This window comes from Podarcis bocagei (assembly GCF_964188305.1).
Source record: "Podarcis bocagei genome assembly, chromosome: 8".
NCBI classification, from domain to species: Eukaryota; Metazoa; Chordata; class Lepidosauria; order Squamata; family Lacertidae; genus Podarcis; species Podarcis bocagei.
Window position 1 is genome coordinate 33,683,418 of NC_138133.1, and position 15,416 is coordinate 33,698,833.

Here is a 15,416-nt window from a genome sequence, read left to right on the forward strand (position 1 = left end):
TATATTTGTTGGAAGCTGTGCAGAGTGGCTGGGGCAACCCCGTTAGATGGGCAGGGTACAAGTAATAAAAATTCTTATTCTTATTAGTAGTAGTAAAACAGGAATGTGGAACCAGCGGTCCTCCAGATGTAGTTCCAACTCACCTCACCTCCAGCTAGTATTAACAATGGGCTGTCTAGTCTAACAGTACCTGGAGGATTATAGGTTCCACAAGCATTCATAAGGTGCATTTCCCCCTTGTTCCATATCCATTTTTACCCCTGCAGCAGAAGGCGGGCTACACAGTCAAACCCTATTAAGTGCCTGAGGCTGGCACTACTTGATTACTGGTCCCCAATACCTCTTTTTAGACACGAACCCCTACACTGCCATGCCATGTAATCTTTTTGGGCTTCCCAGAGGCATCTTGTGGGCCACTGTCAAAACAAAATGTAGGTCTAGACCGGCCTTTGGCCTTATTCAATGGTCCCATACATTCCAGTGTTGATCAGGAACATCAGCATTCATAAGAGAGTCCTTTATTTTCCCCAGAAGATCACACCTCCGGTACAGAACTGGGTAGGAAGGAGTAAACAGCTAAGCAAAGCTTCCCCACTATTTGTTTATTAAAAGGTGTCTCTCCCTTTTCACCACTGCAGGTCTCAAAGCAGCTTACAACAATAAAATATGCAATATACTTTTTTTTAAAAAAAAAACAACCAACCCCAAAATTTAAAGCCTAGACACTTTTAAGATCTAAAAAAAATTGTAAAGCATCTGATGAGAATTCCGAGTGCAAAGGAGCTGGAATCTTTGGATGTTACTCAGAGGAAGTTCAATAGGAGGCCTCACTGCCAGGTAAGTGTGCATTCCAGCCCAGTCCTATGTGTGTCTACTCGGAATCAAAACCCATTTAGTTCGATGCGGCTCACTCCAAAGCAGCTTTTCAAAACAACCGCTTGCTTGGGGATTCATGGTGGGGTGGGGGTGGGGGCAGGAGCAGGAGCAGGAGTAGTGGGTGGGGCTGAGGGAAGGGATCCCTTTTTTTGCCCAGGTTTAGACCGCCTCAAACCAGCAGATGGCCCCCCTGATCTCTCTCCGGCGCTCTCTTTGCTGCTGGATCCTGTGATTTGAGAGGGGAGGGAGGAGGGACCAAGGGGATTGCTACAAATGTCCTTAATTCTTCTTCCACCCCCTTCCCTCCCTCCTCCCTCCCTCCCTGGCCGCGCGCATGGAATCTGTTGCAAATGTAGGGCTGGCAGGAAACGCGGCTGAGTAGAAAGTCTTTCTGCTGCTTTAGCGAGAGAGAGCGCGCAACGCTCTCCACGGCGGCGGCGGCTCTCGCGAGGTGAAGAGGCCGCCTCTCGGCTGGAACGCGTGTGGGCGCGTACGAAGCGAAGCCCTTCGCCGGGGCTGGGCTTTCCTCTGCGGGAGTAAGGAATGCCGCCACCGCCACTACGACGTCCTCCTCCGCCTCCTCCTCCACCCACGCTTTCCGCTTGCACCTCAAGCCAGGAGGCGGCTGCGTGAGGCAGGAGGGGAAAGCGGGAAGGAGGAAGGAGGAAAGGCGAGCCTGACGAGCGCAGACGCGGCGGCGGCGGCGGCGGCGGCGACGAAGAAGGGGATTAGCGCCGCGGTCTCTGCCTCGGGGAGACCATTCCGCCCTTGGACCTCTCTCGCCCCCTTCCCCCTGCAGCCGAAATGGAGAGGCGTCATGTAGCAATAATCTCCTAAGTAACCCTCCGCTTTTTGGTCTTTTTTTATAAAACGTACCGATTTTTTTAAGGGTAGAAAGGAGGGAGAGAGACACCAGCAGCCACAGCAAGCTCGTTGCCCCTCCCTCTCCTGTTTTCCCTACCCCAAAATAATTGCGTTTTGGGCAGTTTTTTCGCGGCGAGCAGGCGCGAGTTGTCCCCGGCAACCAGCGCGCACTCGCGCACACACCTCGCTGTGGAGAGACGACGGGGGGCAACGATGACTGAAGAGAGCTCCGACGTTCCCAAAGAGTTGCTAGGTAAGCATGTCCCTCGCCTCCCCATTTCTCTTCCTGGGTTCATAATGGGCACTTAACTGGGAGAGGTGAGGAGGAGGGGGGGGTCGCTTCCTGTCAGGGGTATTAAGGTGAGGGCTAAAGTCTATGCCTGCCTGCCTGCCCCCCCCCCCGACGCCTTCCTCGCCCATATCCTGTTGTCTTCTGCATTAAATGCTCCTTTGGGAATGGGGAGGCGTGGTGGGAAGCTGCAGTTACTTGTTTTCTCTGGGAGACGGCTGGAAAGGTGCGGGGGGTGGGGGTGGGGGGTCGTCTGTAAGCTGAAGCAGCTCTCGCTTCCTCCGCCTGCCCCCCTCCCCTGTTTTTTGGCATCGATGTTGCTGGAGGAGATTTGCTTACGGGGCGGAGGGGAAGATTAGGCAGCCTTTTAACTAGGCAAACGGAGCGGAGCTTTCGGCATCTGTGAGCCAACTAAGTGAAAGCAATCTTTAACCCTCTCGAGGGGCGGCTTGTTTCTCAACGCCAGCATTTCCTCGCCACCCTTGCCCTGCTGGCTCTCCCCATCTGGCCCCATGGGAGCCTCCAACCCTAGCGATGATCTCTCCCCTCCTGTGCTCTTCCCCAGACGTATGTCGAGTCTCTTGCGCGCGAAGAATGGGAAAGGGTTCTTGGATTATTCTATCGCTTGGTGGTCTTGCAAGGTTGCGTGCGAAAAGTGATGCTTAAAAAGCAGGCAGAACCTCCTAGCCTTTCCTTCTCCGGTGCAAATGCGCTCCAGAGTGTTTTGCTTATGGACCTTGCTTCGCTGTGCAAGCCAAGCTGCTAGGCGGATGGGCTTAAGATGCTCAGGTGCATAAGGAGAGGACTGCCAAAGCATCTGTTGCTGTTCAGACTGTGGATAGGGAGATTTCAAAAAGCCCCTTCCCTGTGTCTCGATTTGAAATGGACTGGGAGCCAATATGGCTGGCAGTTCAGCCCTTGTTAATTAAAAATATATCCCTGTGAAAATTATTATTTACTGGGGTAAGTAGTCTCTTTAGGCATTTATGGACTGCCCTATAGCCAAGTTCCAGGGACAGTTCAGAACAAGATTTAGTTACCTATTATAATATTGAGTGTGTCATATCAGAAAGATTCATGGGGTGTGCAACAATATTTCCTTTGCCTGGTCCACTTCAAACATGCCATGAAATTTCATGGGGTTTCCATTTTACAGAGAAGGAACTGAAACTGATCCTTGGTATATTGCTTGTGACTATGTCTCGCTGAGTTCAGTGAAGCTTATTCCTACATTAAGTGTGCCCAGGATTGTAGCCTGAGGCATAGTGGCTTTCCAGCAAAAGGCAAGTCTTCTTATCCTTCCAGATGCAGCACATCTTTTTATCTTGACTATCCACCATTCACTGCTCCTCTTCCTCTAATCTCTTTACTGCTAATGCAAGTACATATATGATGGCTGCTTCTTGAAACAGCTGGGCATAAGTTGAGGGCAATCCTTTTAGGTTTACCTGCATATGTTATTTAGTCTTCTACAAATGCACTTGAAAAGAAACTGTTTGAAAAAAATTATACTGTGTGGAGGAGCACGAAAAGGAAATGAAGGTGCTATTGCACATAATCCTGATTACAGTGGTGACTCGCAAGACGAAATTAATTCGTTCTGCGAGTTTTTTCGTCTTGCGAATTTTTTGTCTTGCGAAGCACAGTCAAGTCGCAACTGCACCTCTTCAAGCGGTTTTAAGAAAAAGGAAACAAACTTGCAAGACGTTTTCGTCTTGTGAAGCAAGCCCATAGGGAAATTCGTCTTGCGAAGCAACTCAAAAAATGAAAAACTCTTTCGTCTTCCGAGGCATTCGTCTTGCGAGGTACCACTGTAATAACTTTAGACCATCCACTAATATTACCCTGGTGAAATCAGATAGCCAGATCCTAGCAGCAGTATTTGGTGCCAAACGTGTACCAGATTGCAACCCATTTGTTTTGTTGACCCATATTACTCAATGGAGTCTGTTAAGAATCCTCACCTGTACAGCTCTGCTCTGGATTTTGTTTACTGTGCTAGAATGTGACACACAAATGGATCCCTCAAACTGTTTACCTATATATATATATATATATATATATATATATATATATATATATATATGTTACGTTTCTCAACTGCTTTATCACCTCCTTTGAATAAACGACACTATTACTTGCTGTGCAAATAATGCATACTTCAACAATGTCTTGACACAATGTCTGGCAGTGCATAGATAGTTAAATTTGTCATGTATGTAATGATTCTGAATATTTGGATAGGAAAAGAGTTATAGTTGCATGGGTAAATAGTGCAGGAGCATCTTGGTTCGGTTACTGTAGGACGCCAGAAAAGAAATCTGCTTGTTTCTTTTTATGCACATAATGGGGGTAAAGAAACTTACCCATTGATAGAGGGGTGGGGAAGAGTTGGATATAAAAATAACAATATTTTGAACTATCAGGTATATTTGAATCATTTGTTGCCAACTTCTAGATGGATATAATGTCTAAAAAGGCAGACACTTGCATAGATTCGTATATAATGAGTTATTAGGCTGCATTGCTCATCCAGGAAAACAAAAGTGAGCTGTCTTCTATTGTAAACATAAATTAGATGTTACAGTTAATATAATATGACTTACCCTAACATCTGTCAGCTTTCAGAATTAAAGCTTGATCATACACATTTGTGTGTTCTTGAAGGTATTCCTATGTCTTCAGGGTGGATCAACATTTCCTCCAGTTTCAGTTAGTGCAGGTGCCTTAGTACTTTGAGTGGATCATCTTGCAGCAGTGATACCTTGCTGTTCTGCACTGTAGGTTAATGTGTTATAAGAGACATGATACCAAGATGCATTAGTTAAGTTGTTTGAAGATAGTCATGAAAACATAATAGCATATATTTAAATGTATAAAACCTAATGCGGACAGTCTCGCCAGAGTGGTGCATGCTCTAGTTATCTCTCGCTTAGACTACTGCAATGCGCTCTATGTGGGGCTACCTTTGAAGGTGACCCGGAAACCACAACTAATCCAGAATGCGGCAGCTAGACTGGTGACTGGGGGCGGCCGCTGAGACCACATACCACTGGTCTTGAAAGACCTACACTGGCTCCCAGTACATTTCCAAGCACAATTGAAAGTGTTGGTGCTGACCTTTAAAGCCCTAAACAGCCTCGGTCCAGTATACCTGAAGGAGCATCTCCACCCCCTCATTCAGCCTGGACACTGAGGTCCAGTGCTGAGTGCCTTCTGGCGGTTCCCTCGCCGCAAGAAGCCAAGTTACAGGGAACTAGGCAGAGGGCCTTCTCGGTAGTGGCACCCACCCTGTGGAACACCCTCCCACCAGATGTCAAAGAGAAAAACCTGCAGTATCTTTGGCAACATGTTACTGTATTTTAATGGGTATTGATGCAAAGTCTTTCCTAGGAGATGAATTTTTAGTTAACCACATTGAACTGTGGCTGCTGCTATCTTGTTTACTGATGGGCGTGCAAAATGGTGGCATCTTTGTGTTCTAAAGGCGTTTTCATCTTGGATTGTGTGTTGAGCATGTGCAGCAACAATGATGGTGGTATCCATGTTGTCTGCAGGCCAGCTTCAGACCAAATGAGGACCTTTTGATGCCCCCCCTTCAATTTTTGAATATACCTAGCTTTATAGTCTATTCCATGACTTCAGTACTTGATTTGCATAAGTTACTTATCCCTGTTAATATTAAGACGATCGACTTGGACACATGGATCTGAACACAACTGCTTGCACATTGTTTGAATGGCCACAGATGCTAAAAATTATCCAATAATGGAAACAAAAGAACATTAACACAACACTAGCCATGCTGTGAGAGCTTTATAAGTGAAGTTGAACTGTTTGCAGTACTTCCTTTGGCTGTTGAGTAGATAGCTTGTGACAAATTCTTTCCCCTTCCCACCCCCAAATCTGGTGTCTCGAGGCAGTCTCATGCTCCTAAATCCAGCCCTGGATGACTGGTTCTGGTCTGGTCCTTGCAGAGAGTGATAAAAATGTGTGAAATTGAGAATGAGGTTGGTTGAGACCAGTGACAAATGGTATGAGAAGTGAGCTCAGCATAGTTTTTTTAAGGGTGTATCAGCGTGGCAGCTTTCCTTGCATTTGGTTTTGTACTTCAGTGCTAAACCAGGAATGTTCCTCTAAGAGGATTCCATACTTGCACTTTAAGTACCAGTACTGTACTGTAGTCTGCCTGCAACTTGCATACTTTCATGAGTACTTCAGGGGATGGAGATGCATCCTGTTTGTGAGACTCCTTTTCACGGTACTAAAAATCGACACAGGCCCTAGGAGACTGAACTCCTAGACTGAGATCCATTCTATGTTTTGGAGAGGCCATTCTACAGCTCTCAGATAAGAACACATAGAACTGTTTTGATGTTGCAATCTAGGGGGTGACACAGCTTGCATTTACAAGGCACTGGATCTTACCTGCATTATTCGACTTCCAAAATGTGAGAGCGTGTTGTGAATATGAATGAGATCAAGCATTTGATTACCTTAAGTATCTGATTACCTTAGTTCATAGATGTCTTTCTCTGGTAAGAGGAGGAAGTAAACCTATGCTTTCCGCTTTAGACTTTTCTTTGTTTACAATGTATTATTTACCTAATGCTCAACGACAAAGGAGTGCAGATTTCCAAAGTGCAGTAGAGAATGTATAGGCATGTGTGGTTTGACTGTTTACTAAGAACAGTGGAAACATTTAGTTTAGTCATTTAAGTTTATTTGGAAACAAGAGCATTGCTTGGCAGTATAATAGTAGCATAATTTCATATTTACCTTACTTCTTAACAGTGAAAGCAATTTTATATTCTTCACTATTTCAGAAAGTGTCAAGGATGTGATTGGGAGGAAGATAAAAATTTCAGTGAAGAAGAAAGTTAAGCTAGAAGTCAAGAGCGACAAAGTGGATAACAAAATATTGGTAAGTACGCTCCTTTGCCCTGATGACTATGTCCTTCATGTTGAACAAGTTATTCCAAGCCCTCAGAAATGGTGTTCTCTTAATTTAAATGAAGGGGGCCACCAACTGAATTTGCTAGATTCTTGCTCCTCTTCTTGAAAAAGTTGCCTGGCTTTTAAAGTTTCTCATTTCCTCTGTATTGTAGTTGTAGGGGGGCAGAAAGAAAAGAGTTTGGTTGTACAGCTCAGGTGAAGAAAAACTGGCATGTAACCTCCCCCCCCCCGACTTCATGCCTGTTGCAGGTTCTCAGTGTGTGTACCTGAGAAGTAGGGGAAAGGAAGAGCGTTCTGTAATCATGGTGGCAGGGAGGGCAGAAGCAATGGGTTTTCCTCCTTGCCTGTTTCAAAGCTCTGTCTTGTTAGAAACCTCTCCCATTTGGGAGAGGGGACAGTCATGTTGATCATGGGCTCTTGCTAGAAGATATTTGGAGGCCTGACAAATCTAGATTTGTGCCTAGTGTTATCAAGTTAAGAGTACAGCAGATAAAGACAGATATCTACAGTATGTTCAAATTAATGTTCATGGAGGCATGCTTGCGTGGGAAGTTGCCAATATGGTGCTTGAGCTGTGTAGCAAGAGTACAAAACAGACGGAACGCTTCCCAAATATTTCCCATTCCTTTGCCAAAGTCTGCACAGAGGAACTCTCTAAATAATTCAAATAATTTAAAATTATGGGGTTTTGGAGGCTTTGGGAGCAACATGTTCTGCTTGCGTAAAATGGTAGGGAGGGAACACTGAAGTTCTACCTGTTAACTACTGGAAATAATGCTTAACCTACTGCTTCAGAACTCTCACCAGGCTTTGTCCACATTTTGAAGTTCTTTTTTAAAACATTCTTAAAAAAAGAGAGCCCATATTGTTGGTTTAATTTTGTGTCCGGTGCTAATTTATGGGAACATGAATTAGGATTGTGAAATTTACATAATCCTACTTGTAGGTTTGTGCAGGAAAAAAATACTCTTTCATTTCTTCAGGTTAATTACTTTGATTATTTTTTTTTAAAAAAGGATCAAGCAGATGTACAGTTGATTTTGATATTCAGTTGTTCACAACAGCAAAATTGATTCCTCCAGAACAACAGTTTTGAAATTTTGTTCCACAATGTGTATATGTGTTTACATAGGTGTGAAGGAGAACAGGCTGTCAGCAGAAAGCAGTTTGTATTATGACTATCAGATTCACGGAATATTTTTGAGCCTGATGTATTGTAACACAACAGCTGTCATAGACTTGAAAGATTTCCTGCCAGCTTATGCATATCAGATGCAGGCAAGAAGCAGTAAGCTTCTGTTCAAAAAGTGTTAAATGCTCACTCCCCTATGAACAATTTGATTGCTTTCTTCATTTGACGCATACTTACTGAGCATTAGTGATATTAATAAATGTCATACCTCTTTCTGGGATCAGCTACTTAAAGAATTTGACGTATCTTATATGCAGTGTCTCTGCAAGGATTTCTCCCTCTCCCCCTCCATCTCCCTCTTTCCTTCCCTCCCCCTCTCCTAAAAAAAAATGGCCCTAAATTCTACACCTTGCATTCTCCCTACTTTAGGTCTGGAATATGCATGTTGACTGATGCAGATTTTTTTGTCTTAAAAAAATTTATTCATTTAACTGATCAGTTCATTCACATAATAGAATGTGAGCGACTTTTTGACTTGCACAAAATTATTGCTGTTATTGGTGCTAGATACAAAGTACAAAATATGGGCACTGTTCATTAGACCATAAACCATGTGTATAATTAAAGTGCTGCTTTCATTTGTCAAGAAGTGTCAACTAGGAAAGTTCTGTTTCTTTGTATTTTGCATAGAAAGGCAGCAGTTTAAAGGTATTGACTGAAGTGTACATATTTTGTGAATGAATATATTGGAGTATTCCTGACTTTCCATATGCAAGTTGATTTGTGTTAAACAAAATGGTATGTGATGTTAACCATAGTTCTTCAGTTTGCACAAAGTGTAGTTATGGTAAGTAGAAGCAAAAGCTTCTAAACTCTTCCAGAGTGTGTGTCCTTGAGGCTTACTTATACTCTTTTATGTCACACTAAACTGTGTTTTTAGCATGGCGCGGGCATCTTCCCTGTGGGCTAGCCCTCATAAAAGGGATCCTAAGTTACATTAAGGTTAATGTTGAGGGTTGAGTACAAGTGCCAGTTTAAGAGTGTTATCTTAGTGCCACAGAATGTCTACATTCTGGCATTATGAGCAATGAGTAAACGAAACTCCGAGTAACATATGCTTTCAGGTCATTTCTGAGGTTTTTAAACATTTTTAAACATCTTGGACAAAAAAGTAAGGATCACCCTCATGCTAATGGCAATTCACTGCCTTCTGCTTGCTGTTTTCTTATTTTGAGGTCAAAAATAGCTTGGAGTTATTCATTAACTTAGACTGCTTCATTAAGAAATTCCAAACAGGAATCTACTTGGTTGAATGGCCCTAGGTGCCTCACATTGCAGGAGGAAAGGTGCTACAAAAATGTAACAAATAAATTATTTTCACTGATCTATTTACAAAATGGCACCTTCTGTGTAGCTTGAATATAGGACATGGTGATGGAGGCAAGTGTTTGTAGGATTGCAGCTTGAATTCTTCATAGTTGATTTTTAGGGTTACTTTTTTGTAGATTTTGACTTTCTAAACATTCACATAAATTTGGGAGAAGAGGAAAATAAATATTGGGTTGTTTCTAAGTTCTGTAGCTAATCTACTTCACAGTGTCCCCAATGAAAGATTATATCCTCACGTACTATTTGCAATCATTTGGTTTATTTAGACATTCAGCACTTCTTCTTCTTCTTCTTTTTCTTTTTCTTCTTCTTGTTTTCATACTCTGCTAGGTCTTGCTTTCACTCCCAGTTTGTTTAATCTCAACAGTTAGCTTCTGACATGGCTTTGGTAAAGACCAGTGTGCTGTTTTTTTACTGCTTAGGGAAAGCACTCCTGGTAACTATAATTTTCAAAGTCACGATCTATTTAACTCAGGGAAATAAAAACAACTTTAAGTAGAAGTGGGGATTTGGTTATGGAACAAAACCAACATGAATATATTATAAGACAGCTGTGTTGGAGTCGAGCCACGCAAAGGTTGCTAATGCTAAATGACTTAAATGTTACAGTGAGGACCCAAATGGAGATTGTGAAAAAGCACTTCCATGCGGCAGTGCTCAGTGTTGTTTGAAAGTGTCTTCTAGTAGGTATTATTAGTGCAATTGTATTCAGTGTTTCCATGTCATCCCTGATGACTTGAATGACTATAATGTCACATGTGTGAATACAGCATTTTCATGCTAGCACCAGCCACCAAGGACAGCAGATGTTACTAGACTTAGTTTGGCTAAATCGCATATGGAGGGACCTTAACATCACAATTCTGATAGAAAGTACTTCTCTGTGGCACTGTTCAAGCTAATGGCCTCCACAACAAGAATGTGCCATGTGTCAGTCAGCACTCTGATACATATCTTCATCAAAATCTGTAAATGCACCTGTCTTTAAATTAAGGGAATGATAAGGGAAGGATAAGGATAAGGGACGCGGGTGGTGCTGTGGGTTAAAGAGACTAGGACTTGCCGATTAGAAGCTCGGCGGTTCGAATCCCCGCGACAGGGTGAGCTCCCTTTGCTCGGTCCCTGCTCCTGCCAACCTAGCAGTTCGAAAGCACGTCAAAGTGCAAGTAGATAAATAGGTACCCATCCGGCGGGAAGGTAAACGGCGTTTCCATACGCTGCTCTGATTCGCCAGAAGTGGCTTAGTCATGCTGGCCACATGACCCGGAAGCTGTACGCCAGCTCCCTTGGCCAATAAAGCGAGATGAGCGCTGCAACCCCAGAGTCGGTCACGACTGGACTTAATGGTCAGGGGTCCCTTTACCCCTTTTCCTTTTAACCTTAGAAATTAAAGCACAAGGATTCAGACCACTAGGTGTTTGTTGAAAGTTTAGTTGGCAGACTGTTAGGTGACTAGTAAATTCATATGGAGCAAGATTCTTCAGGAAGAATTGTTAACCATTTGGGACATTTGGAAGAACTTTGAGCTGAAAAAAGGAGAAGCGCAAAGTGAGAAGAAAATCAACAGTGAAGGTTGTCAAAGTCCTTAAAATGCCTTATGAACTTACTGACAATTATGGTCTCTGGCTTAGTGTCTTGTGCATGATGTCTAGGGAAGCATGTATCAGTTTGATAAATGTGCATTCTGATTTGATATACTCTGTGAGAGTGATGGATGAATTTAAATGTGGGTGCATAGGTGGGAAATACAGCTAAATACTGCCTTGAAGTGGTGAAGAATACTTTCTCTGTTATTCCACAGTACAGGACATTCTGTCCAAGTATTTTAGCATTAGCAACTTGTTTTCTCCATTTCCTGTTTCTGGAAGTTATTTTCAGTTCCTTGCTCTTTTTGTTTGGCCTTGGGTAAATTCTCGAAGTTGACATATCTGTTAGGATTGTGCTGGTCAGCTCAAACTTGAATTGTAACACCACAATCTAGCTTTTATTTTAATCATTTGGCTTACCGTATTTTGCGCCCCATAAGACGCTCCGGCCCATAAGACGCACCTAGTTTTTTTGGGGGGAAATAAAGAAAAAAAAATTTATTTCCCCCCCCAGGTGCGGGGCTGGAAGAACCAGGTCGGGGAACAGTGGGAAGGCACGCTCTGCCTCCCCGCTGTCCCCCGAGCTTGTGGGGCTGGCGATGGGGAGAAGTGCACCAGTCCCGCGATGGCAGGCAGCTCTGTGCCGCCATCCCGAGCGGGGCGGGACTTAGCGCCCCGCTCGGGATGGCGGCGTAGACCTGCCTGCGGTCCCGCGACGGCAGGCAGATCTCTGCCGCCATCCCGAGCGGGGCGGGACTTAGCGCACCGCTCGGGATGGCGGCGTAGACCTGCCTGCGGTCCCGCGACGGCAAGCAGATCTCTGCCGCCATCCCGAGCGGGGCGGGACTTAGCGCACCGCTCGGGATGGCGGCGTAGACCTGCCTGCGGTCCCGCGACGGCAGGCAGATCTCTGCCGCCATCCCGAGCGGGGCGGGACTTAGCGCACCGCTCGGGATGGCGGCGTAGACCTGCCTGCGGTCCCGCGACGGCAGGCAGATCTCTGCCGCCATCCCGAGCGGGGCGGGACTTAGCGCACCGCTCGGGATGGCGGCGTAGACCTGCCTGCGGTCCCGCGACGGCAGGCAGATCTCTGCCGCCATCCCGAGCGGGGCGGGACTTAGCGCACCGCTCGGGATGGCGGCGTAGACCTGCCTGCGGTCCCGCGACGGCAGGCAGATCTCTGCCGCCATCCCGAGCGGGGCGGGACTTAGCGCACCGCTCGGGATGGCGGCGTAGACCTGCCTGCGGTCCCGCGACGGCAGGCAGATCTTTGCCGCCATCCCGAGCGGGGCGGGACTTAGCGCACCGCTCGGGATGGCGGCGTAGACCTGCCTGCGGTCCCGCGACGGCAGGCAGATCTCTGCCGCCATCCCGAGCGGGGCGGGACTTAGCGCACCGCTCGGGATGGCGGCGTAGACCTGCCTGCAGTCCCGCGACGGCAGGCAGCTCTGTGCCGCCATCCCGAGCGGGGCGGGACTTAGCGCCCCGCTCGGGATGGCGGCGCAGAGCTGCGCTGGTCCCAGGAGCGCAGGCAGCTCTGCAGGGCCACCGGGAGCGGGGCGGAGCTTCTCCCCCAGCTCCCGGTGGCCGGGCAGAGCTGCGCTGGTCCCAGGAGCGCAGGCAGCTGTGCACGGCCACCGGGAGCAGGGCGGAGCTTCTCCCCCGGCTCCCGGTGGCCGGGCAGAGCTGCGCTGGTCCCAGGAGCGCAGGCAGCTCTGCAGGGCCACCGGGAGCGGGGCGGAGCTTCTCCCCCGGCTCCCGGTGGCCGGGCAGAGCTGCGCTGGTCCCAGGAGCGCAGGCAGCTCTGCAGGGCCACCGGGAGCGGGGCGGAGCTTCTCCCCCGGCTCCCGGTGGCCGGGCAGAGCTGCGCTGGTCCCAGGAGCGCAGGCAGCTCTGCAGGGCCACCGGGAGCGGGGCGGAGCTTCTCCCCCGGCTCCCGGTGGCCGGGCAGAGCTGCGCTGGTCCCAGGAGCGCAGGCAGCTGTGCACGGCCACCGGGAGCGGGGCGGAGCTTCTCCCCCGGCTCCCGGTGGCCGGGCAGAGCTGCGCTGGTCCCAGGAGCGCAGGCAGCTCTGCAGGGCCACCGGGAGCGGGGCGGAGCTTCTCCCCAGGCTCCCGGTGGCCGGGCAGAGCTGCGCTGGTCCCGGGATTGCAGGCAGCTCTGCGCAACCCTCGGAGCCGGTCTCCCGAGGGTTGCGCAGAGCTTCCTGAAGCCTGGAGAGCGAGAGGGGTCGGTACGCACCGACCCCCCTCGCTCTCCAGGCTTCAGCGAAAGCCTGCATTCGCCCCATAAGACGCAGGCACGTTTCCCCTTCATTTTTGGAGGGGAAAAAGTGCGTCTTATGGGGCGAAAAATACGGTACTTCTTTTTAATTTGAAGAATGTATATACTGCTATATATATGTATATATATACGCCCACAGGTGGCGCTGTGGGTAAAAGCCTCAGCGCCTAGGGCTTGCCGATCGAAAGGTCGGCGGTTCGAATCCCTGCGGCGGGGTGCGCTCCCGTCGTTCGGTCCCAGCGCCTGCCAACCTAGCAGTTCGAAAGCACCCCCGGGTGCAAGTAGATAAATAGGGACCGCTTACAAGCGGGAAGGTAAACGGCGTTTCCGTGTGCAGCTCTGGTTCGCCAGAGCAGCGATGTCACGCTGGCCACGTGACCCGGAAGTGTCTTCGGACAGCGCTGGCCCCCGGCCTCTTGAGTGAGATGGGCGCACAACCCTAGAGTCTGGCAAGACTGGCCCGTACGGGCAGGGGTACCTTTACCTTTATATACTGCTTAATCATATATACTGCATATATATATGCAGGTTTTGGTGTCTTCGGGTGTCTTCCCGTGTAAGAGTTGGGGTGTCTAGGCGACGTTTCGACGAGGTCTCACTCGTCATCTTCAGGCTGGTGCTTTCGGCTTCTTGTTACTGGAACAGAGCAGGATCTCAGTGTTTGAGTTCCTATAAATACTGTTGAGGGGGTGTGGTGTATAGCCTCCAACGTTCTGGGCAGAGAGGAAGTTCCCAGGTTAGTGTGTCTTTTCTTCTTTTGTTCATTAATTACTTGAGGGATATCTTGAGTGATTTCTTGAGTGATATTCTGAGTACCACTTAGGAGGGTCATTAGGTGTGGATTAGTTGCTAAAGCTTTCGTGTCTTGACCTCTTGACCTTGTGAAGAGTTTTTTCTGAGAAGATGGCTGTACTGCACTTAGTTGTGCTCTGGCTTGGCTTCGTGTATAGGGGCGAGCTGTGGTTTTGTGCCCTGTGCCAGCCAGATCTGTGTAGGGATTGCAGGGGGGTGCAGCATCCGGAGGTGCCACTATGGTTTGGCTACTGGATGGTGTCTGTAATTTATCTGTGGAGAGGGTCTGGGTTTGGGTCTGGTGTGGTTGATTGGAGATGGCGTTCTGTGTGCCTCTGGTTCTGGTGTCGGTTTTTGTGGGGAGGGCTATTTTCCAGATGTCTGGCAGGCGGGACGTATCGTCACGCTTGTTCATGTTGTGAGGGTGTTTCTCTATCTCGATGGCTTCCATGATTATTCTCTTGTGGTGGTGTTCCATGTTAAAGAGCAATTTGGAATCTGAAAAATTAATTTCGTGTCCTGTTTCTTTCATGTGTTGGTAAAGAGAGGAAGTTTTTTCTTCTTTTTTGACGGCATTCTTGTGTTCTGCGATACGTGCATTTATTCGTCTGTTTGTTTGTCCAATGTACGTGGCTGGGCAGACTTTGCAGGGTATTTCATAGACCCCTTGGTTTTCTAACTGGATTTTATCTTTGGGGTTTCTGAGGATATTGGCTATTTTTTGGTTGGTGCAAAAGGCTGTTTTGATATTGTGTTTATGGAGGATTTTGCTAATTTTATCTGTAGTGCCCTTGATATAAGGAAGGAGGGCCATGCCATTGTTTTCTTCTGTGTCTTGCTTTTTGGGGGGTGTTTCTTTTTGGATTAGCTTCGTAACCCTGTTTTGCTGGTATCCGTTGGCGATTAACACATTTGAAAGATTCTGTAACTCAGTTGTCAAGTGGTCTTTGTCAGCCAGGCGTTTGGTTCTGGAGATGAGAGTCTTGGCTACGGAGTTTATTTGTGCAGGGTGGTGGTGTGATTGTGCATGTAAGTAGCGGTTGGTGTGTGTTTTTTTCCGGTAGATAGTGTGTCCTAGGGAGCCATCAGGTTTTTTGTAGATTAGGACGTCAAGGAAGGGAAGTTGGTTGTTGGCTTCTATTTCCATAGTGAATTGTATTTTGGGGTGTAGGCTGTTGAGATGTGTGAGGAAGCTATCTAGTTTTTTCTTCCCGTGTGGCCAAATTACAAAGGTGTCGTCAACATACCT

The 15,416-nt window shown here is 47.3% G+C and overlaps 1 protein-coding gene across 1 annotated transcript in view; it reads left to right on the forward strand.

Moving 5' to 3' along the window:
• The first annotated feature begins 1,337 nt into the window (after positions 1-1,337).
• Positions 1,338-15,416, forward strand: part of CARMIL1 (capping protein regulator and myosin 1 linker 1) — a 140,928-nt gene continuing 126,849 nt past the window's right edge. Inside the window, exons 1-2 of the mRNA XM_081205775.1 lie at positions 1,338-1,993; positions 6,856-6,953. Coding sequence (XP_081061901.1) covers positions 1,954-1,993; positions 6,856-6,953 — 138 coding nt within the window. The 5' untranslated portion in view covers positions 1,338-1,953. The remainder of the gene's footprint in view (positions 1,994-6,855; positions 6,954-15,416) is intronic.